General features: G+C 40.9%; 1 protein-coding gene across 1 annotated transcript in view; it reads left to right on the top strand.

The window, feature by feature from the left end:
* Window positions 1-252: 252 nt before the first annotated feature.
* Window positions 253-16063, top strand: part of LOC132152448 (5-hydroxytryptamine receptor 2A-like) — a 29293-nt gene continuing 13482 nt past the window's right edge. Inside the window, exon 1 of the mRNA XM_059561207.1 lies at window positions 253-1136. Within this exon, the coding sequence (XP_059417190.1) occupies window positions 662-1136 (475 nt within the window). The 5' untranslated portion in view covers window positions 253-661. The remainder of the gene's footprint in view (window positions 1137-16063) is intronic.

Here is a 16063-nt window from a genome sequence, read left to right as displayed (position 1 = left end):
ATTGGCTATTTTTATCAATTACATTTTCTTTGGACCTCAAGCAAGTGGAGTGTGTGTATGTGTGCCACCTGTCACATTAAATAAGCTCCCTGATTTGTCTTGGTAGTTGCAGACACAGGTGCCGAAGAAAGAGATACACCTAAGGAACTTTCACTAAACCCCTGACTCACACTTCAGTCTCTCTCTCTCCCCTCTCTCTCAGCACAGCTGGATTGAACAGAATGATTACTGGCTTGAGGAGGACCAGAATCTGCTAGCTCCGCACACTGTCAGAGAGAGCAGAGAGAGGGGGTGCGAGAGAGCGCACGCTCAACTATCAGGTCACCCAGCTCGTAAAATCTGTAGTGTTCTAACATTGAGAACAGAGAGGAGCAAGAAGACTTAATTTAACAGATGCAACACACACTGCGCTTTCAGAAATGCATGGATTATGGGAACAACATTGCGTGTTTACACCTTACATTTTCAATTTGTCAGGCTTTTTGGTGACAGTAAAAGAGTAGCAGGAAGACTTCAGGAGTGTTTTCAAAGAGGACAAAATGAAGCAAACCTCTGGACTGAATGGCTGGATGAAGGATGCAATGAAACAAAGAAGGATACATGACCTTTAACCGAACCTGGGAGGTAACAAACTTTTGTCTTTGAGAGTCTGTCAACATTAATGAGGGGCATTATGAACTTGCATGCCAACATTTCAAAACCTGCACCTAAAAGCATCTTCCCCTCTTCAAACCTGATGCCCTTTGACCCTGATACATGGACACAGAGTCCGGACATCATGCTGGGCAATGTGGTGCGCAACATTTCGTTTGGCTGTAACAAAAGTTGGGCTGATGCAACTCTCTTTCCCAATTTATCCATAAGTGGTACTTCCAGTGAAAAAACAGAACTGCTGTCATGGCAAAGGTGCAACGGTGAGATGAGTACAGAGGAGTTAGTTCGGAAAAACTGGGCTGCGCTACTGATTTTGGTTGTGGTCATTATTACGGTTACGGGGAACATTTTAGTGATCTTGGCTGTCAATCTGGAACGAAAACTGCAAAATGCCACCAATTACTTTCTCATGTCATTGGCAGTGGCAGATATGCTTCTGGGACTTCTGGTCATGCCTGTCTCCATGGTGACCATTGTGTATGGTGAGTCTGCTTCGATTTTGACAGCAGTAATTGATTATGTAGACAGTGATGTTTGTATGTAAGATTTCAGTGTTGAATATTGATGCTGAATAACAGTAATGTGTCATACGCTTGTAGTAATGTTACCGTCAAAAGACATGGTGTGTATATCTGTCAGGTTGAAGTAGATTTCAACCTGGAAAAGTTTGAAGCACAGATGTGGTTGATTTTGATAGGAGGAAGACATAATTTTCCCACCACAAACTTTGGGATTTTCCCACTCCCTAATTGAAAAAAATGACTGGAATGGTGCTTTAAATCGGACATGTATTAGATTAGATTGATCAACCTTGACCTCAACAAGGAGCATCATTTGATATAGTTTCAAAGATGGCGGCGACTGACAATCATGGCACAACATTACATTTATAATGTAATATTACGATATAAATATATATGATAATTTTCTTTTTTTGGTCTGCTGTTTTTAAAGCGAATGTGAGCATTTCACTTTTGTTTTTGCCATAATTGGCATTAAAATATTACGTTACGTTACATTACGCTATGTTATGTGGCACCATCTTGTGTTGTATTCTGGTATTCCCCATTCAAACTCCCAACAAAATCAACATGATTGCAGCAGTGAAGGTGCGATGTCTAGGTATGTGAGAGATTAGTCAACTACACTTGTAATATATATATATATGAAGAAAAATATATATAATTTTTTTATTTTTCAAATTTTCCATATGTTTTAATTTTTTTATTCATAATTATTATTATTATTATTATTATTATTACAAAGGCTATATTCAAACTCATGCCATATTAATTTTACATTTTAAAAATAAAATATTAGTTTCAAAACTGGATATTGCAATAGGCTCAGAGAAATTTCCACTTGGCAGATGAGCAAGTTGTGGGAGTATTTTTTTCGGAGAACCTATATTTTTGCTCGTGTTAATGATGATTACTTGTGGGTTTTTTACAACAGCTGTTGTAAAACTTTGATTCAGATGGATTATATCAAATGGATTGCATATAAAGCAAATAGTAATCGACTAATGGGTTACATAATTTCCATTGAATTACTCCTAGCACACATCCCTGGTGATGTCACAACCTTGAGACAGATGTGATTGGCCTAGACAACTTATACACTTCAGTGACACTTTAAATTATGATATACTGTATAATATGTTAATAAAAACTAAGTTTGTAAAATTATGCAAATTTTTTGAATTATATTTCTTGAGGCATTTAATATCTAAACCAATAATATACCCATTTTATTCCTGAAAAACAGCTTGCGTAAAGTGAGTGTATTAGCTTACACATTGTTTGAAGTGACTTCTGCAGCATACAGTATTTGTGGTATTTCATGGTAATTTTCTAACCTGGCACATTTCTGACTGCATTTAAAATGTTTGTTCACTGTTTTCACTGTTCTATTTAATTTTCAAGTTTTTAATATACATGGCCAAGTTTAATTATCATTCATTGTGTTGTTAATTTAGTTTTCATTCATTATCTGTCATGTTTCATCAGGGAAATGTTAATTTCTGTGTAATTTGTTATTTGTGTACTTAAAGTGGATATGTTAATTGATCATTAGTGGTCTTGTATACACTGACGAGGGTATTTTCATGCAAACTGTTTGCTGGATGATATTGTGGATTATTTTATTTGCCTCTATATTTTATAATAAGTCCAAACAAATTAAAAATGCATGATTTAGCACAACAGATTTTATTTGTAGTTTGAAGACTTTTTACAATTCGAGTAGGAATAAGAAATGTGTTTTTCTGATGGAGCTTGATAGTGTCATTGTCATGCTGTATTTTAGGCTGTTGTCTGTGTGACGAGGCTGCGGCTTTGAAGAACTCAGAGACAGAAAGGTTAAGATTGCACAAGAGTGTGCATGAGAGAAACATGCCACCCTCTTCACCATTTCCATCCCTCTCTGTGTCTCTCTTCTGTTCATCTGTCCCCTCTGTATTTGCTGTGGGAAGTATAAGTACCATTAGTCAGACTGTGGATGTGAATAAATGTCATGTCACTGTTTCTGAACAGAGTCACATGTTACAGCTAAAACCTTGTTAACATTTCAAGGTGTGTGTGAGTGGAATGACCTCTGCTGCTTACTAAATCTGTCTGTTAAACGGTCAGACACAAGAGAACCCAGTAAACTACACTTTTGTTGAGCATTTTCTTGAGCACTTTTTGCACCTTTATTCTTCCTAATTAATTGGCTTGATTAAACTATTTTGTCCTTGTGTTTGATGGTTGGGTCTCATTCAGTCTGTTCCATTCTCTCATTTTCTCTCTTACTGTCCTACAAGCATGCATGTGAATACACAAACACAGGGATTCCAGAGAATGTTGCTGTAAAAATGATAAATTCATTCATTCTTTCTAAAGCATGACATTTGGACCGTGAGTATATGGGTTTTTATTTTCTTTTAATAATAAACTGAATGGCAATTATCATGAATGCAGCTCATATTTAGAGGAATAATCTTGTTTAACAGCTTAAGCTTTGGTGTGTAACCCATGGCAGTAGAGATGCACCGATATTACAATTATGGCTGATACCAATAAGCCCATAATAATTTAATATAATATATACATATTTTGATATTACATTTATTTCAATTTTTCAATTGTAATATTTTCATATGAAAATATATGTTTTATCTAAGTAAATAAAGGGGGGGGGGGGTGAAATGGAGAATCAAAATGCTCTTGATTTTTACACATACAGTATAAGAGGTTAATTGTGATAAAAATAAAAATAAATCATACTGAAAGTTTCAGAACTCCCCAGTTTCCAATATGAATTACTATTTTCTACCCTTCTGAAGTGACAGGATTTAAAATTAGGAGAATAGTTACGTCACAATTATCCTTGTCATGCCCCTTAACATGAGTCATATTCATATCAAGGAGGTTTGTTCTGAACAACTCATGTTTGTGACTCCTAGAGCCATTCTGGAGATGAAGTGGAATGTCCTCAGATATTGAGCTGGCAGTGAGCGTGTGTGCTGAAAACACTGTGAGTGTCATGTGTGTTTGAGTTTGTGTATTGGACAAAACCGCGCCATTCATTCGAGACGTGCAGAACATCCAGACATACAGTGACTGGCTGTTGTTGCTTTTATTTCTGCTGTGTGACAGGCTGTTATATTAATCAACATTAAGTAAAAATAATTGTGCCATATGTGTGTGTGTATATTTATGATAGCAGTAACTGTAAGTGACTGTTGTAATGGGGTAATCAAAATAAAATGCAATTAGTCTGTGCTTTTGTTTTTTAAAGGGGTCATATGACGTTACTAAAAAGAACATTATTTGGTGTAATAAAATGTGTTTATGTGGTTTAAGGTTCAAAAAACACATTATTTTCCACATACTGTACATTATTGTTTCTCCTCTATGTCCCTCCTTTCTGAAACAAGTTGATTATTTTTTACAAAGCTTATCGTTCTGAAAAACGAGGTGTACGCTGATTGGCCAGCTATCCATTGCGTTGTGATTAGCTGAATGCCTCACTACTTTGCTACTTTACACTGCTCAGAACTCATGTTTGAATCATCAGTGACATAGCCTTTAAATATGGAAATGTACTTACAAACTGTGAGTCAGAAGCGCCAGACTGTCCTTGCAAAGTTGGAATTGCCACACTTTATAGAAACAGACACTGGCATTGACAGTCCTTGTCCTCCGCAAAATGCATTGCACACATCTAAATATTTGGGTTGAACTGTTCCGGAACAGTGTTGTAAATACTTATCCACTGATTTCTAGTTGTGTTCTTTTTTGGAAGACCAAACACAGTAGCTGCGCTTTCTCAACAAAACACAGCAGTTGGTTTTAAAAACTTTGCAAACTTGAGAAAATTGCATTTAATGATCCCTTAAAAAATAGTCAATATAGATATCACAACTTTATAATGTACAATATTAAAAATACATGTATGTTTTTTGTTTTTACAGGGAAAAAAAATAGACCCACAAAATTAGCTCTGAATGCAATTTGCATACCACATTTTCTCATCCTGGCACTGTAAAATATCTCTCCAACACTGTAATCCAGCTACCTGAATTGGCTCTTTAAAATGCAACAGGTCTACATGTATGATTGGTTATCCTCACTTGATCATAATTTTATAATGATGTTTAATAGAAACGTATACAAATATTTAAGCCACCTTCACATTATCATTTGAGGGAATGTCTTCTTATAAACATTTCTGAGAACCAGTTATGAGGATCAGCGAAACACCCCTGAAACTTCCACTGAATCACTTGTAAACACAGACAGATTCCACTCGTCTTAGAGGAGAGCAGAGAGGCTGAAATGCTCTCAGAAGAGTGGAGATGACAGAGAGACTGAGAAACAGACACATCGGAGAGAGATCTTTATAAAGTCCATGAGAGAGGGATCGCATCTGAAGCAGCAGGGGTGATAAAATCAGAGAGGAACTCCCATTGAGTTTTAGCGATGACGTACTAGAGCAGTGACGAAGCCCACACTGAGTAATCCAATGGTAAATGGAGGCGTTTTATAAATAGCAGCGTATGTTTCTAACCTATTATCCAAACAGGTAAGAATAGCCCTGTGTGTGTGTGTCCATTATCTCATAGGAAGCAAGGGAGTCATAAAATAAAATAAAATTTTGGATGAATTTTCCTATAAGAAGTTGCCTATTAATATCCAACCAAAAGTTAATTCTATTCTATTCTATTCTATTCTATTCTATTCTATTCTATTACTGTCACATACCTGGACTCATTGTGTGTTTTTGCCCCTGTGTTCCAGTTTCTGTCTTCCGTGTGTGGTTTGATTAGTTCCCAGGTGTGTCTATTCATTTCTCCATGTGTTCTATTTCCCGGTTAATTTAGTGATTCCATCCACCTGTGTTTCCCCATTATCCCTTGTATAAAAGCCTTGTCCTTTCAGTTCTGTTTTGTCGGGTCTACTTGTTACTTGCCACCAGTTACTTGCGACTTACCTGTGTCTTCCTCTGAGATGCCTATGTTGGATTTAATAAAGCCTTGTTTAGTTTATCCTTCGGCTCCGTGTTCCTTCCAGCAGCGTAAGCCGTGACAGAAGACCCGACCAAAAAGTTTAAAACTGCGTGTTTTCCCCTCCGTTTTGTTTTCCGTTTTTTCCACAGTTTTTTTTCTTTCCGTAGTGTCATGGATCCCCTCTATCGCCCCGAATTCCTCCTTCTCCTGCTGAAGCAGGAGGAACTTTCTCTCGAGGACCATACCAGACGGTTTCTACTGTTAGCTAATGCCACCAGCTACCCGGACGACGCGCTCTGCTGCTTCTATCACGCCAGCCTGAACTCCAAGTGCAGAGCGTTGTCGAACGAAGATGGTCCTCGGGAGGACTTCGCCGCGTTCATAGAGTGGAATCTGGTGAGAAATGGGTCACCTCTCACGGTCTGCCCAATGGAGGATCTCGCCAGGTCCACTCTGGACCCAGAGCCCAGCCTACAATCTCCCCACGGTACGAGGTATAAGCCCGAGCCCACCGATGACGGAGAGCCAGAGAGAAACCCGTCAGACCAGGTGCGAGAGCCGGCGACACTGCCCACCACGGGGGAGCAAAATGTGGAGCGCCAAATGGGTCAAAATGAGGGGGTTTTCAATTCACCTATGCCAGATCCCCCGTTAAGCCCAGGACGGGCTCCTGATCCTCCGTTGAGCCCAGGACGGGCTCCTGATCCTCCGTTGAGCCCAGGACGGGCTCCTGACCCTCCGTTGAGCCCAGGACGGGCTCCGGATCCCCCATTAAGCCCAGGACGGGCTCAGGATCCCCCGTTAAGCCCAGGACGGGCTCCGGATCCCCCGTTAAGCCCAGGACGGGCTCCGGATCCCCCGTTAAGCCCAGGACGGGCTCCTGATCCCCTGTTAAGCCCAGGACGGGCTCCTGATCCCCCGTTAAGCCCAGGACGGGCTCCTGAACCCAAGTTAAGCCCAGGAAGGGCTCCAGCCCCAGAGCTCACTCCAGTGCCTGCTCCTCCGGAATTCCCACCCACTCCTGCCTCCTCCTCCGCTGTCATCTGGCTGCCCCTCTGCTCGCCCTCAGCCTACCATCATTGTGGTGCGAGCTCAGCGGGACCGCCATCCTCTAGCGCCACCTTGGTCGGCATCTCCCTCACCTCCGCCTCCAGCCTCTGAGGCCTGGACTCCGCCTCGGCCCGTTGACCCGTCGGCTCCACCATGGCTCCTAGCTCCTTTCTCTCCGCCGTGGCCCGGCAGTCCACATGCTCTGCCTGGCTCCCTCGTCCCTCCGGCTCCGCCTTGGTCTGGCGTCGTCCATCCTATGCCTCGGGACTCCACTCCTCCGGCTTCGCCTCATCCCTCCGTCCCTCCGGCTCCGTCAGGCTCCTTCATCCCCTCGGCTACACCTCAGTCCTCTGTCACTCTGGCCTCACCGCGGCCTTCTGGATCCACATCGCCGCGTCAGTCACCAGAGCCATCAGTTCCGCCTAGGACCTCCGGCTCCTCCCCGTCAGCCTGGCTCTTCGGCTCTCCGTCTCCACCTCGGGCTCCTCCTCCACTTGCTCCGTTGCCGTGGGTCGAGTCCCTGGAGTCGGCGACCATTCCTCCTCCATGGCTCCTTCCACCGTCGGCCCCACCTTGGGCCGTTATGGCTCCCTCCGTCGTCTCCTCCCTGGCTCCTTCCTCTGTGGTCCCTGTCTGCTGGCCCCCTCCTGGGAGGCTGTCCTCCACCGGAAGCTCCTCCCAAGTTCCCACCCACGCCTCCCTTTGTTGTTTCTACGGTGCGAGGACGCACCTACCGGGAGGGGGGAGTACTGTCACATACCTGGACTCATTTTGTGTGTTTTTGCCCCTGTGTTCCAGTTTCTGTCTTCCGTGTGTGGTTTGATTAGTTCCCAGGTGTGTCTATTCATTTCAACATGTGTTCTATTTCCCGGTTAATTTTGTGATTCCATCCACCTGTGTTTCCCCATTATCCCTTGTATAAAAGCCTTGTCCTTTCAGTTCTGTTTTGTCGGGTCTACTTGTTACTTGCCACCAGTTACCAGTTACTTGCGACTTACCTGTGTCTTCCTCTGAGATCCATGTTTGGATAATGCCTATGTTGGATTTAATAAAGCCTTGTTTCGTTTATCCTCCGGTTCTGTGTTCCTTCCAGCAGCGTAAGCCGTGACAATTACATTACATTATATTATATTATTGTAGTTTTTATTTAAGCAACTGAATAAAGTTAAAACTGCATAAACTTGATGTGACTTGGTTCCAATGTATGTGAATGAAAGGAATAAAGCAATAAGCCATGAGAGGCCATGCACTAGTGACTTTCCCATGGTTAGTGATAATTAAAAGTGATAAAGACACTAGTGTATAATTAATAACTACATTTATTATATAATTTATAAGTCTGACTGTAGGCTGTTGCCAAGTTACCAAGCAATTTATGTTATTATAGAATATCCTGTAATAAATGTGCCTTAGCTGTGTCAGAATTTCAGATATAGTCTTTCTTGTATGCTGGTATATTTTTGGTCTTCGCTGTTCCTCGTTTGTTTGTGTTTGTTTTCCATAGATCCGGATGGAGTGACAGTTACGGAAGCCAAAATATATGGGATCAGAATGCACACAAGACACTAATTTCCCCCAGATTCTCTAAAACCTCTCAATCTCCCAAACGGATCCATAGAAGAGCTCTGGCATAATCCCCTGCAACGTCATGTCACCATGACGATAGAGTGTTCCAGAACAACACTCAAAGCTCAATAGCTGCTGTTAATGCAGCATTGATGGTTCTCTGGCACAGGTGGTCTCTAGGTTGCCACGGCACTCACCGACTAAAAAGAGAGGAGTGACTTAATGAGCAGCCTGAAGGGCTAATGACGAGCATCTGCGTAGACACTAAAATATATCTTTCTTTCTCATTAGGGTCATGGCCGCTTTAAGCACTTGACACCTGTGACACATCAGTAATGGCTGTTTAACTATTCTCTTTTGAACATACACCTGCATTATAGATCTGGGGTGGGTTGTTATCTCTTCTGGATGTATATGGATAGCCATCATTACGTTCCTAAATGCTGTTACAGCATACAAACAGTCTGTGTCTTATTCACTAACCACCAGCAGTTGTATAATCAGGTGCTAACTATGCTGGAACAGCACATTCAAATTGCATTCAAATTCAAATGTGTATTTAAATTAAGTCATTGGCATTCTTTTCAAAACAAACACACCTACTTTCTATGTAAATTAGGATTACAGATTGCACTTTATTAAATATAACTCACCTCTATTTGCCTACCGCTGGTAGCGTTGCCAAAGAAAAAGATTTTCTATAGATCATGGAAGCAGTTATTCATTAAATGAAGAACATTCAATGGCATTATAACCAGAAATATATCCAGATGTGAGGTGTTGTTGACATTTTCTCATTTTAAAGATAGTAAATGAGTAAATAAGAGTGGAACTAAACCAGCACAAACAGCATGTGCAAATAAAAATTGCTATCAGTATGCGTAATTCATTCACCCCTAAATGATTCAAGGAAATAATAATAAAAGCAGATTGATTGGAAAAATGTGCCTCTACCAACATTTTTGTAAAACTCCAAAAACGTGCATATGCTAGTGCCAGTAAAACCATGTTATTCCTTTTAATATAAATTATAATTACAGCGACAGATATCAAATAATAAAGAGTTACTTTCACATGGTTCCTTGCTTAATACTATACGTCAAGACCTCAAAAGTGTTATAACATTATGCACGATTTGTAAACTAATACATTTTCATGTATGCATCACATAACCAGCTCCATATGTATGCCTTTTCAGTAAAGTTGCCTGCCAGTAAAATGCACAAGAAGCAGCAGAATGTAATTTTGCAGAAATGTCGCCAAAGGGACTTTTTTCATCTAAGCTTAGGTTGAATAATAAATTGATCAAAACTAGTAAATAAAATACATTTTCAAAAATTAAAATTTAATCATGTTTACCATTGGTTCTCATCTGTCCTGTATCCCATTGTGACTCACCGTGTTTGAATATGTGCAAGTACAAATTACACTTTGCTTCAAAAGACATAATAAGAGATTTAAAAGGACATATTTTCTTAAAAAAAAAAAAAGTCTGAAAAAAAATTATGTACAGGTCATTTCACTGATTTATGGGGAAGACTCTTTAAAACATGCGTCCATTTAGAAGGGTTTGGAAGAAAGATGATTAGGAAAGAATTATATTTGTGTATGAACTCATCATCATTTTAAGTTATTTTCAGGACAAACAAGAGGTAAAGAGACAGAGTGAAGTGGTGAGAAAGGTGTGTGGGTGTGTGGACAGGAAGGGGTGATTAATTAGTCTGATAGATTCGGGGTTGCTTAACGAGGCAGAGGATGAGTTCAGGAAGGGTCGGAGAAAAGGGGGTGAGCCAGCGGTATTGTAATTATCCTTCCACCGACACAAATGCACACAGACACACTCCTCATGACATTACAGTGAGATATCTTCCTGTTTTAGGCAAATATATATATATACTGATTCAGCTTGTTGAAATCTTGGGCTTGTGGACAGGCAAAGCTTTTAAGGCGGCAGTGCGTATGTGTGTGTGTATTAATGTTTCCAGAGAGGCTGAATGGTTAAATTCAATGTAATTGCATAAAAACACTGCAAATGGGTACTTTCCATAGACTGATTGTTTTTGCTTCCATTAAATTCCATTATATTTTTTTCTCAGTGGGAACAGAAACAGTTTAGTTATCAACATTCTACAAAATATAATCTTTTGTGATCCACAAAATAACGAAAGTCATACAGGTTTTGAATGATTTGAGGATGAATGACTCTCCCTTTAATTTACTACATTTTAATTACCTTTTATCTTTTAATACATTTTAATTAACAAATGAGGACAAAAAAAAAGATTTCTGGGTATAAATTTGTCCCCAAAATATGGTATACTCACACATATAGTACACACTACTGCTTTTTAAGGTGTCCTTCAACAAAATCAGGCTATTATCCTGCTTGGCCAGATAGCAGTTGACTTTCCTCTGAGGCACAGACACAAAGACTCTACAGATTTGAGGGAATTTGTCAGGTTGTTGTTGGGTCTGAGTATTAAATGAGGGGTGATTATCCCTTCAGTAATTAGGGTGTCCCCTGAGCCTGTACTGATGAGCAACTCCAATTAGACAAACTGTCTGAAGGGGTTTTAAAATGAGTCTTAGCCCTGTATTTGTTTCCTATACCCTTTCAGTCACAAGCACAAACACACATAAATGTATGGCATTTTGTTTTAATGGATTATTAATTAGCCTCTGGTTTTGATGCGGCATCTCTTGTTTGAGTTTTATTGAATAAAGCCACAGCTGGCAGAATCCTCAGAGCTGAGAAATGGATGATGTCCTTCATCTCTCATAGTCTATTCATAAGCATCTCTTCTGCCAGTGATTGACCTTTCTTTCTTTTTTTTAACTTCTGTTATCCTGTTTGTGCTTCTTTCATCAAGACTTTGATTTTTATTTGTCCCATAATGCATACCGCTACATCAAACAGTCCCCCCATCTTAATATTTTCTAAAAAGACCTTCATCATAAGCCCTGATCCTCTTTCTCTTTCAACTCATGCTGTAGGCAGTTTCCACGAAATGGGGTATAAATTAGGCCTGAAATTCTTGTTTATATTTCAGTAAATAGTAATTTAAATGAGTCAATATGTTAATCAACGGGCTGAGAAGACCAACCTAAATATTATATTGTTTTTTTTTTTTTTAGTTTTTTTTTACTGTTTATTTTCGGTGTGCTTTGATGTAATATCATAAATCACATAAATACAGTTTAATACTGTTTTAATACAGTTTAAAACTTTGATTTGTGTTGTTTTACATTTTGGTAATTTAAATATGCCAAAATGAATTGCATTTTATATTAATTAAAATATTAAATAAAAATATGTCTTTCTTTCCAAAATCCTCAACAAAAAAATAGTTACTTCTCAACTTCACTTTTATTTAACTTGTAATAATCTATATGAACAATTACGTGTGGTTTCCACCCTTTTCATAGCACACAAATTACACTTGACTTAATGACATTCTTATGGCAGCTGATTCTGGTTTAGTCACTATTCTTGTCCTCCTTGATAAGTGCAGTCTTTGACACCATTTCTCACACCATCCTTCTCAATAGAATAATCTCCATTGGCATCACTCACACCCCTCTGGATTGGTTTAAATTTTATCTTTCAGGGCGCACTCAGTTAGTCCAGCTACAATCTTAACACTGGTGTGCCTCAGGGTTCTGTCCTGGGACCCCTTCTTTTCATGATTTATCTTCTTCCTCTTGGCAATATCTTCCGGGAATACAACATCCTATTCCACTGTTATACGGATGACACCCAACTCGATCTCTCCAGCAAACCTAATTCCACTCTCACTGACTGTCTCAACAATCTAAAATCCTGATTTCTTCAAATTTTCTCAAACTAAACAGTGACAAAACGGAATTTCTTTTAATCGGCACTAAATCAACTTTATCCAAAAGGAATAATTTTTCTCTTTCAATTGATAATTCAAAAAACATCTAAAGACACTTTTTAACCAGCACTTGACCAAGTAATACTAGCACTTACCTTTACTTTTCTTTTCTTTTCTTTTCTTTAAAACAACAACAAAAACATAGCTATGTGTACTGCACTAGACTTGTCATGGCACTTATACTATATACTGTTATGGTCCTTTCTTTGGTCTGATTGCTTCTATTGTTCACATTTGTAAATTGTTTTGGATAAAAGCATCTGCTAAATGATTAAATGTAAATGTATAATTCCTCGGTCTTCCCTTCTCTTCAGGATAAGCTTCAGTTGGTTCAAAACTCAGCAGCCCATATTATCACCAGAATCTCCCTCCTTTTACCACATCACCCCTGATTTACAACAGCTTCACTGGCTTCACCTTTAAGGTCATCCATAATCTCGCCCCTTCATATCTGTCCGACCTCCTCCATATCCATACTTCATCTCGCTCACTTTGATCTGCTTCTTCTGTTCACCTTACTGTTCCTTTTGCTTGCCTCTCCACGATGGGGAGCAGGGCATTTTGATGCTCTGCTCCCCGGTTCTGGAATTCACTACCACCCGACATCAGAAATATTAACTCTCTATCTCTTTTTAAATCCAGACTTCTTGAGTGTTGAGAAATGTGCCTATAAATAAAATGTATTATTATTATTAATATTAAAATGTACTAAAAACGCATACCATTTCCACAGAGTGCCAGTAGTTTCAGTGTGTGTACTGTCATATGGCTAACACCAAATATGTTTATGTTTGAGCCGTGATGATGGCAGTCTGCATCTCATGGTCATAGTAAAATGCATCTATCTTTAACAAGTGTGCCACACAGACAGAATTCTTTTTACACCTCAGCTTACAGTGAAGGCAGGACAGCGTGGGAGCTTTTCTAAGCTAAGATAATTGTGGCATGAGTTAGGCTGCAGTTTTTTCTTATAATGGAATGACAGGCAGCTTTTAAGAAAACCGACTACGCCACTCTGACATCGCTCAGAGAATAATTGATACACCTTATCTTAAGGCACGCAAGTTAGTTGCATTAGGAAGGAGCAGAGACGTGAATATCAGGCACAATAATTCTTTATTAGCAATAAAAATCTCGTTTAAAATCAACTGGACGTGCCAGACAGAGCATGCCACCACAACTGATCATTTATGTGATCAGAGAAGGAGACATGATCGTTTTAACAAACACTCACAAGGACATACAGTAATACTGCACTCAGGAGCTTTAGCTGAGGACTCAAGAACAGGTAATACCTGGCTTCACACACACACTTTAGGGCAACTCACACCACTGCACACAAAATCCGTGCGTCTCACTGCACACCACACCCTGTGTTCAAACCATCACCAATCCACAGAAAAGGAGAAGGGGGATTCCTGGCTGGAGCCCCCAGCATCAAAAGAAACACACTCAAAACACACACACTGCCACAGTAAAGAAATAATTTCAGAATTAAGATAGACAATAAATTACTGTACTAATAAACCCAAACACTCGCCTGGGACGATAGCTCCCATTAACAAATAATTTCCAAAATAAAGAAAGAAACGAAACAAAAAAAATTTATAACATCATCATTCCAATCATAAAACACAAACCATAACTATCAATCAAGGTGAACAGGCAAGGGAGAAATAGACTGTAGGACAACGGCGATTCCTCGCATTAAATAGGCCTTCTGAATCGAGTACAACAGATCTCAAACACCTAAAAAGGGGAACACAATGGTTAATACCCACGAAAGTGCTTAATGTCTCGACCCAATCAGGGAAAAGCTTACCAGACAATGACGTCAGTCAATCGCTCATAACGAGCCACTTTTAGATGGTTTGGTTTCGCTTTGATCCTGTCACGTAAACTGGCCTGGATATCTCTGAAACAAGCCGCTGATGAAATCAGTCAAGCACTAAACCGCCCACCAGGTTATTTGATCTCACTTTGATTCCGCAGTGTCGTATAAATGAGTTCACACATGCCTGCAACAAGCGTAGACAATCGCCATTGTAAAAAGCACGCAATGGCTAGCGTAACACCACACTCGAAATGCCCGCACGTGGGAATGAAAAGGGAACCACCGAGTCAACAGGAAGCAGCGTATCCTAACCGACTGAAAGAGGCTATTTATAGCCAATCGGAAATGACGTGTCCCAATACTTAAAAGGGAAATTGACGGCGAGAACCTCTAGCTTAATTTGCATAAGTGGGAAATTGACGGCGAGAACCTCTAGCTTAATTTGCATAAGTGGGCAACATAAAAAAAAGAGCATTTGGTCACATCTACCCCCGACATTTTCATCGTCGACCCGACGATGGATACTTTATTCACCCAGGATTTTTAATGCCAAGGTCGGAACAAGGCAACCACCGCACTGGATATCGGACTATCGCCTGCCCCTCCCTCGTGCCATGGTCTTCCTACAGCTCGGGGGAGGCGGTGGGGATTAGGATGGTGTCCTGCCATCAGCCTTCTTGTGCGCCTTACCCCCGTATCCTGCTCAAGAGGAGTAGGCTCTGGGGACCGCACTCTGGCCACCACCTCACCTGTGGTGGGTGCTATAACCTCTGCATTCTCTTCCTCCTCGGGGAGATTGTCTGTAACCGTGTGGTCCCCTCCGGAACCCCCTACTGGGGCCTCGACCAGTGGCACTGACCTCTGCCCCCCTTGAGGAGCGTCGGGTACCACTACAAACCAGTCTCCGATCTCCTCTTCTTCCTCCGTAGATGCTATTGGTCCCCCCAAGTTACATTCAGGAGCGTTAAGCAAAGGACTCACACCCACCCAAGGTTTTATTGCCGAGCGATGTACTCGCCTCACCTTACCCAGATTGTCCACTGGAGCAATAGAATATACCTGTTCACCCGCCTTCACGATCTGGTATACTACCGGGCCCCAGAGATCGTGTATTTTATGTCTACCCCTCACATTAAAAGCCCGAAGAAGCACCAACTGACCCTCCCGCAAAGGTTCCTCCCGGACATGCCCGTCATGCCGGACCTTGCGACGTTCCGCCGCCGTTCTTAGCTGCTCTCTCGCCCCCTCAAAAGCTACTTTGAGCCTATTCTGATGTTCCAGGACCCACCTCTGCACACAGCCAGCCTCTGGTTCCTGGACTCTCCCAAGCAGAAAATCAACTGGTAGGCGTGGCTCCTGACCAAACATCAAAAAATGCGGGGATTCCCCCGTACTCTGGTGAGGGGTACTATTATATGAAAATAGCACCTGAGGAAGGCACGACGGCCAGTCACCCTTCTGAGAGTCGGGCAGAGATCGCAACAAATCGTGTAAGGTCCTATTAAACCGCTCGCACTGTCCGTTACCAGCCGGGTGGTACGGAGTAGTGCGAGACTTCTCGACACCATACAA

Source organism: Carassius carassius, chromosome 11 (genome assembly GCF_963082965.1).
Source record: "Carassius carassius chromosome 11, fCarCar2.1, whole genome shotgun sequence".
Classification (NCBI taxonomy): Eukaryota; Metazoa; Chordata; class Actinopteri; order Cypriniformes; family Cyprinidae; genus Carassius; species Carassius carassius.
The sequence above is the reverse complement of the archived record's forward strand: the minus strand, read 5'-3'. Positions and strand labels throughout refer to the sequence as shown.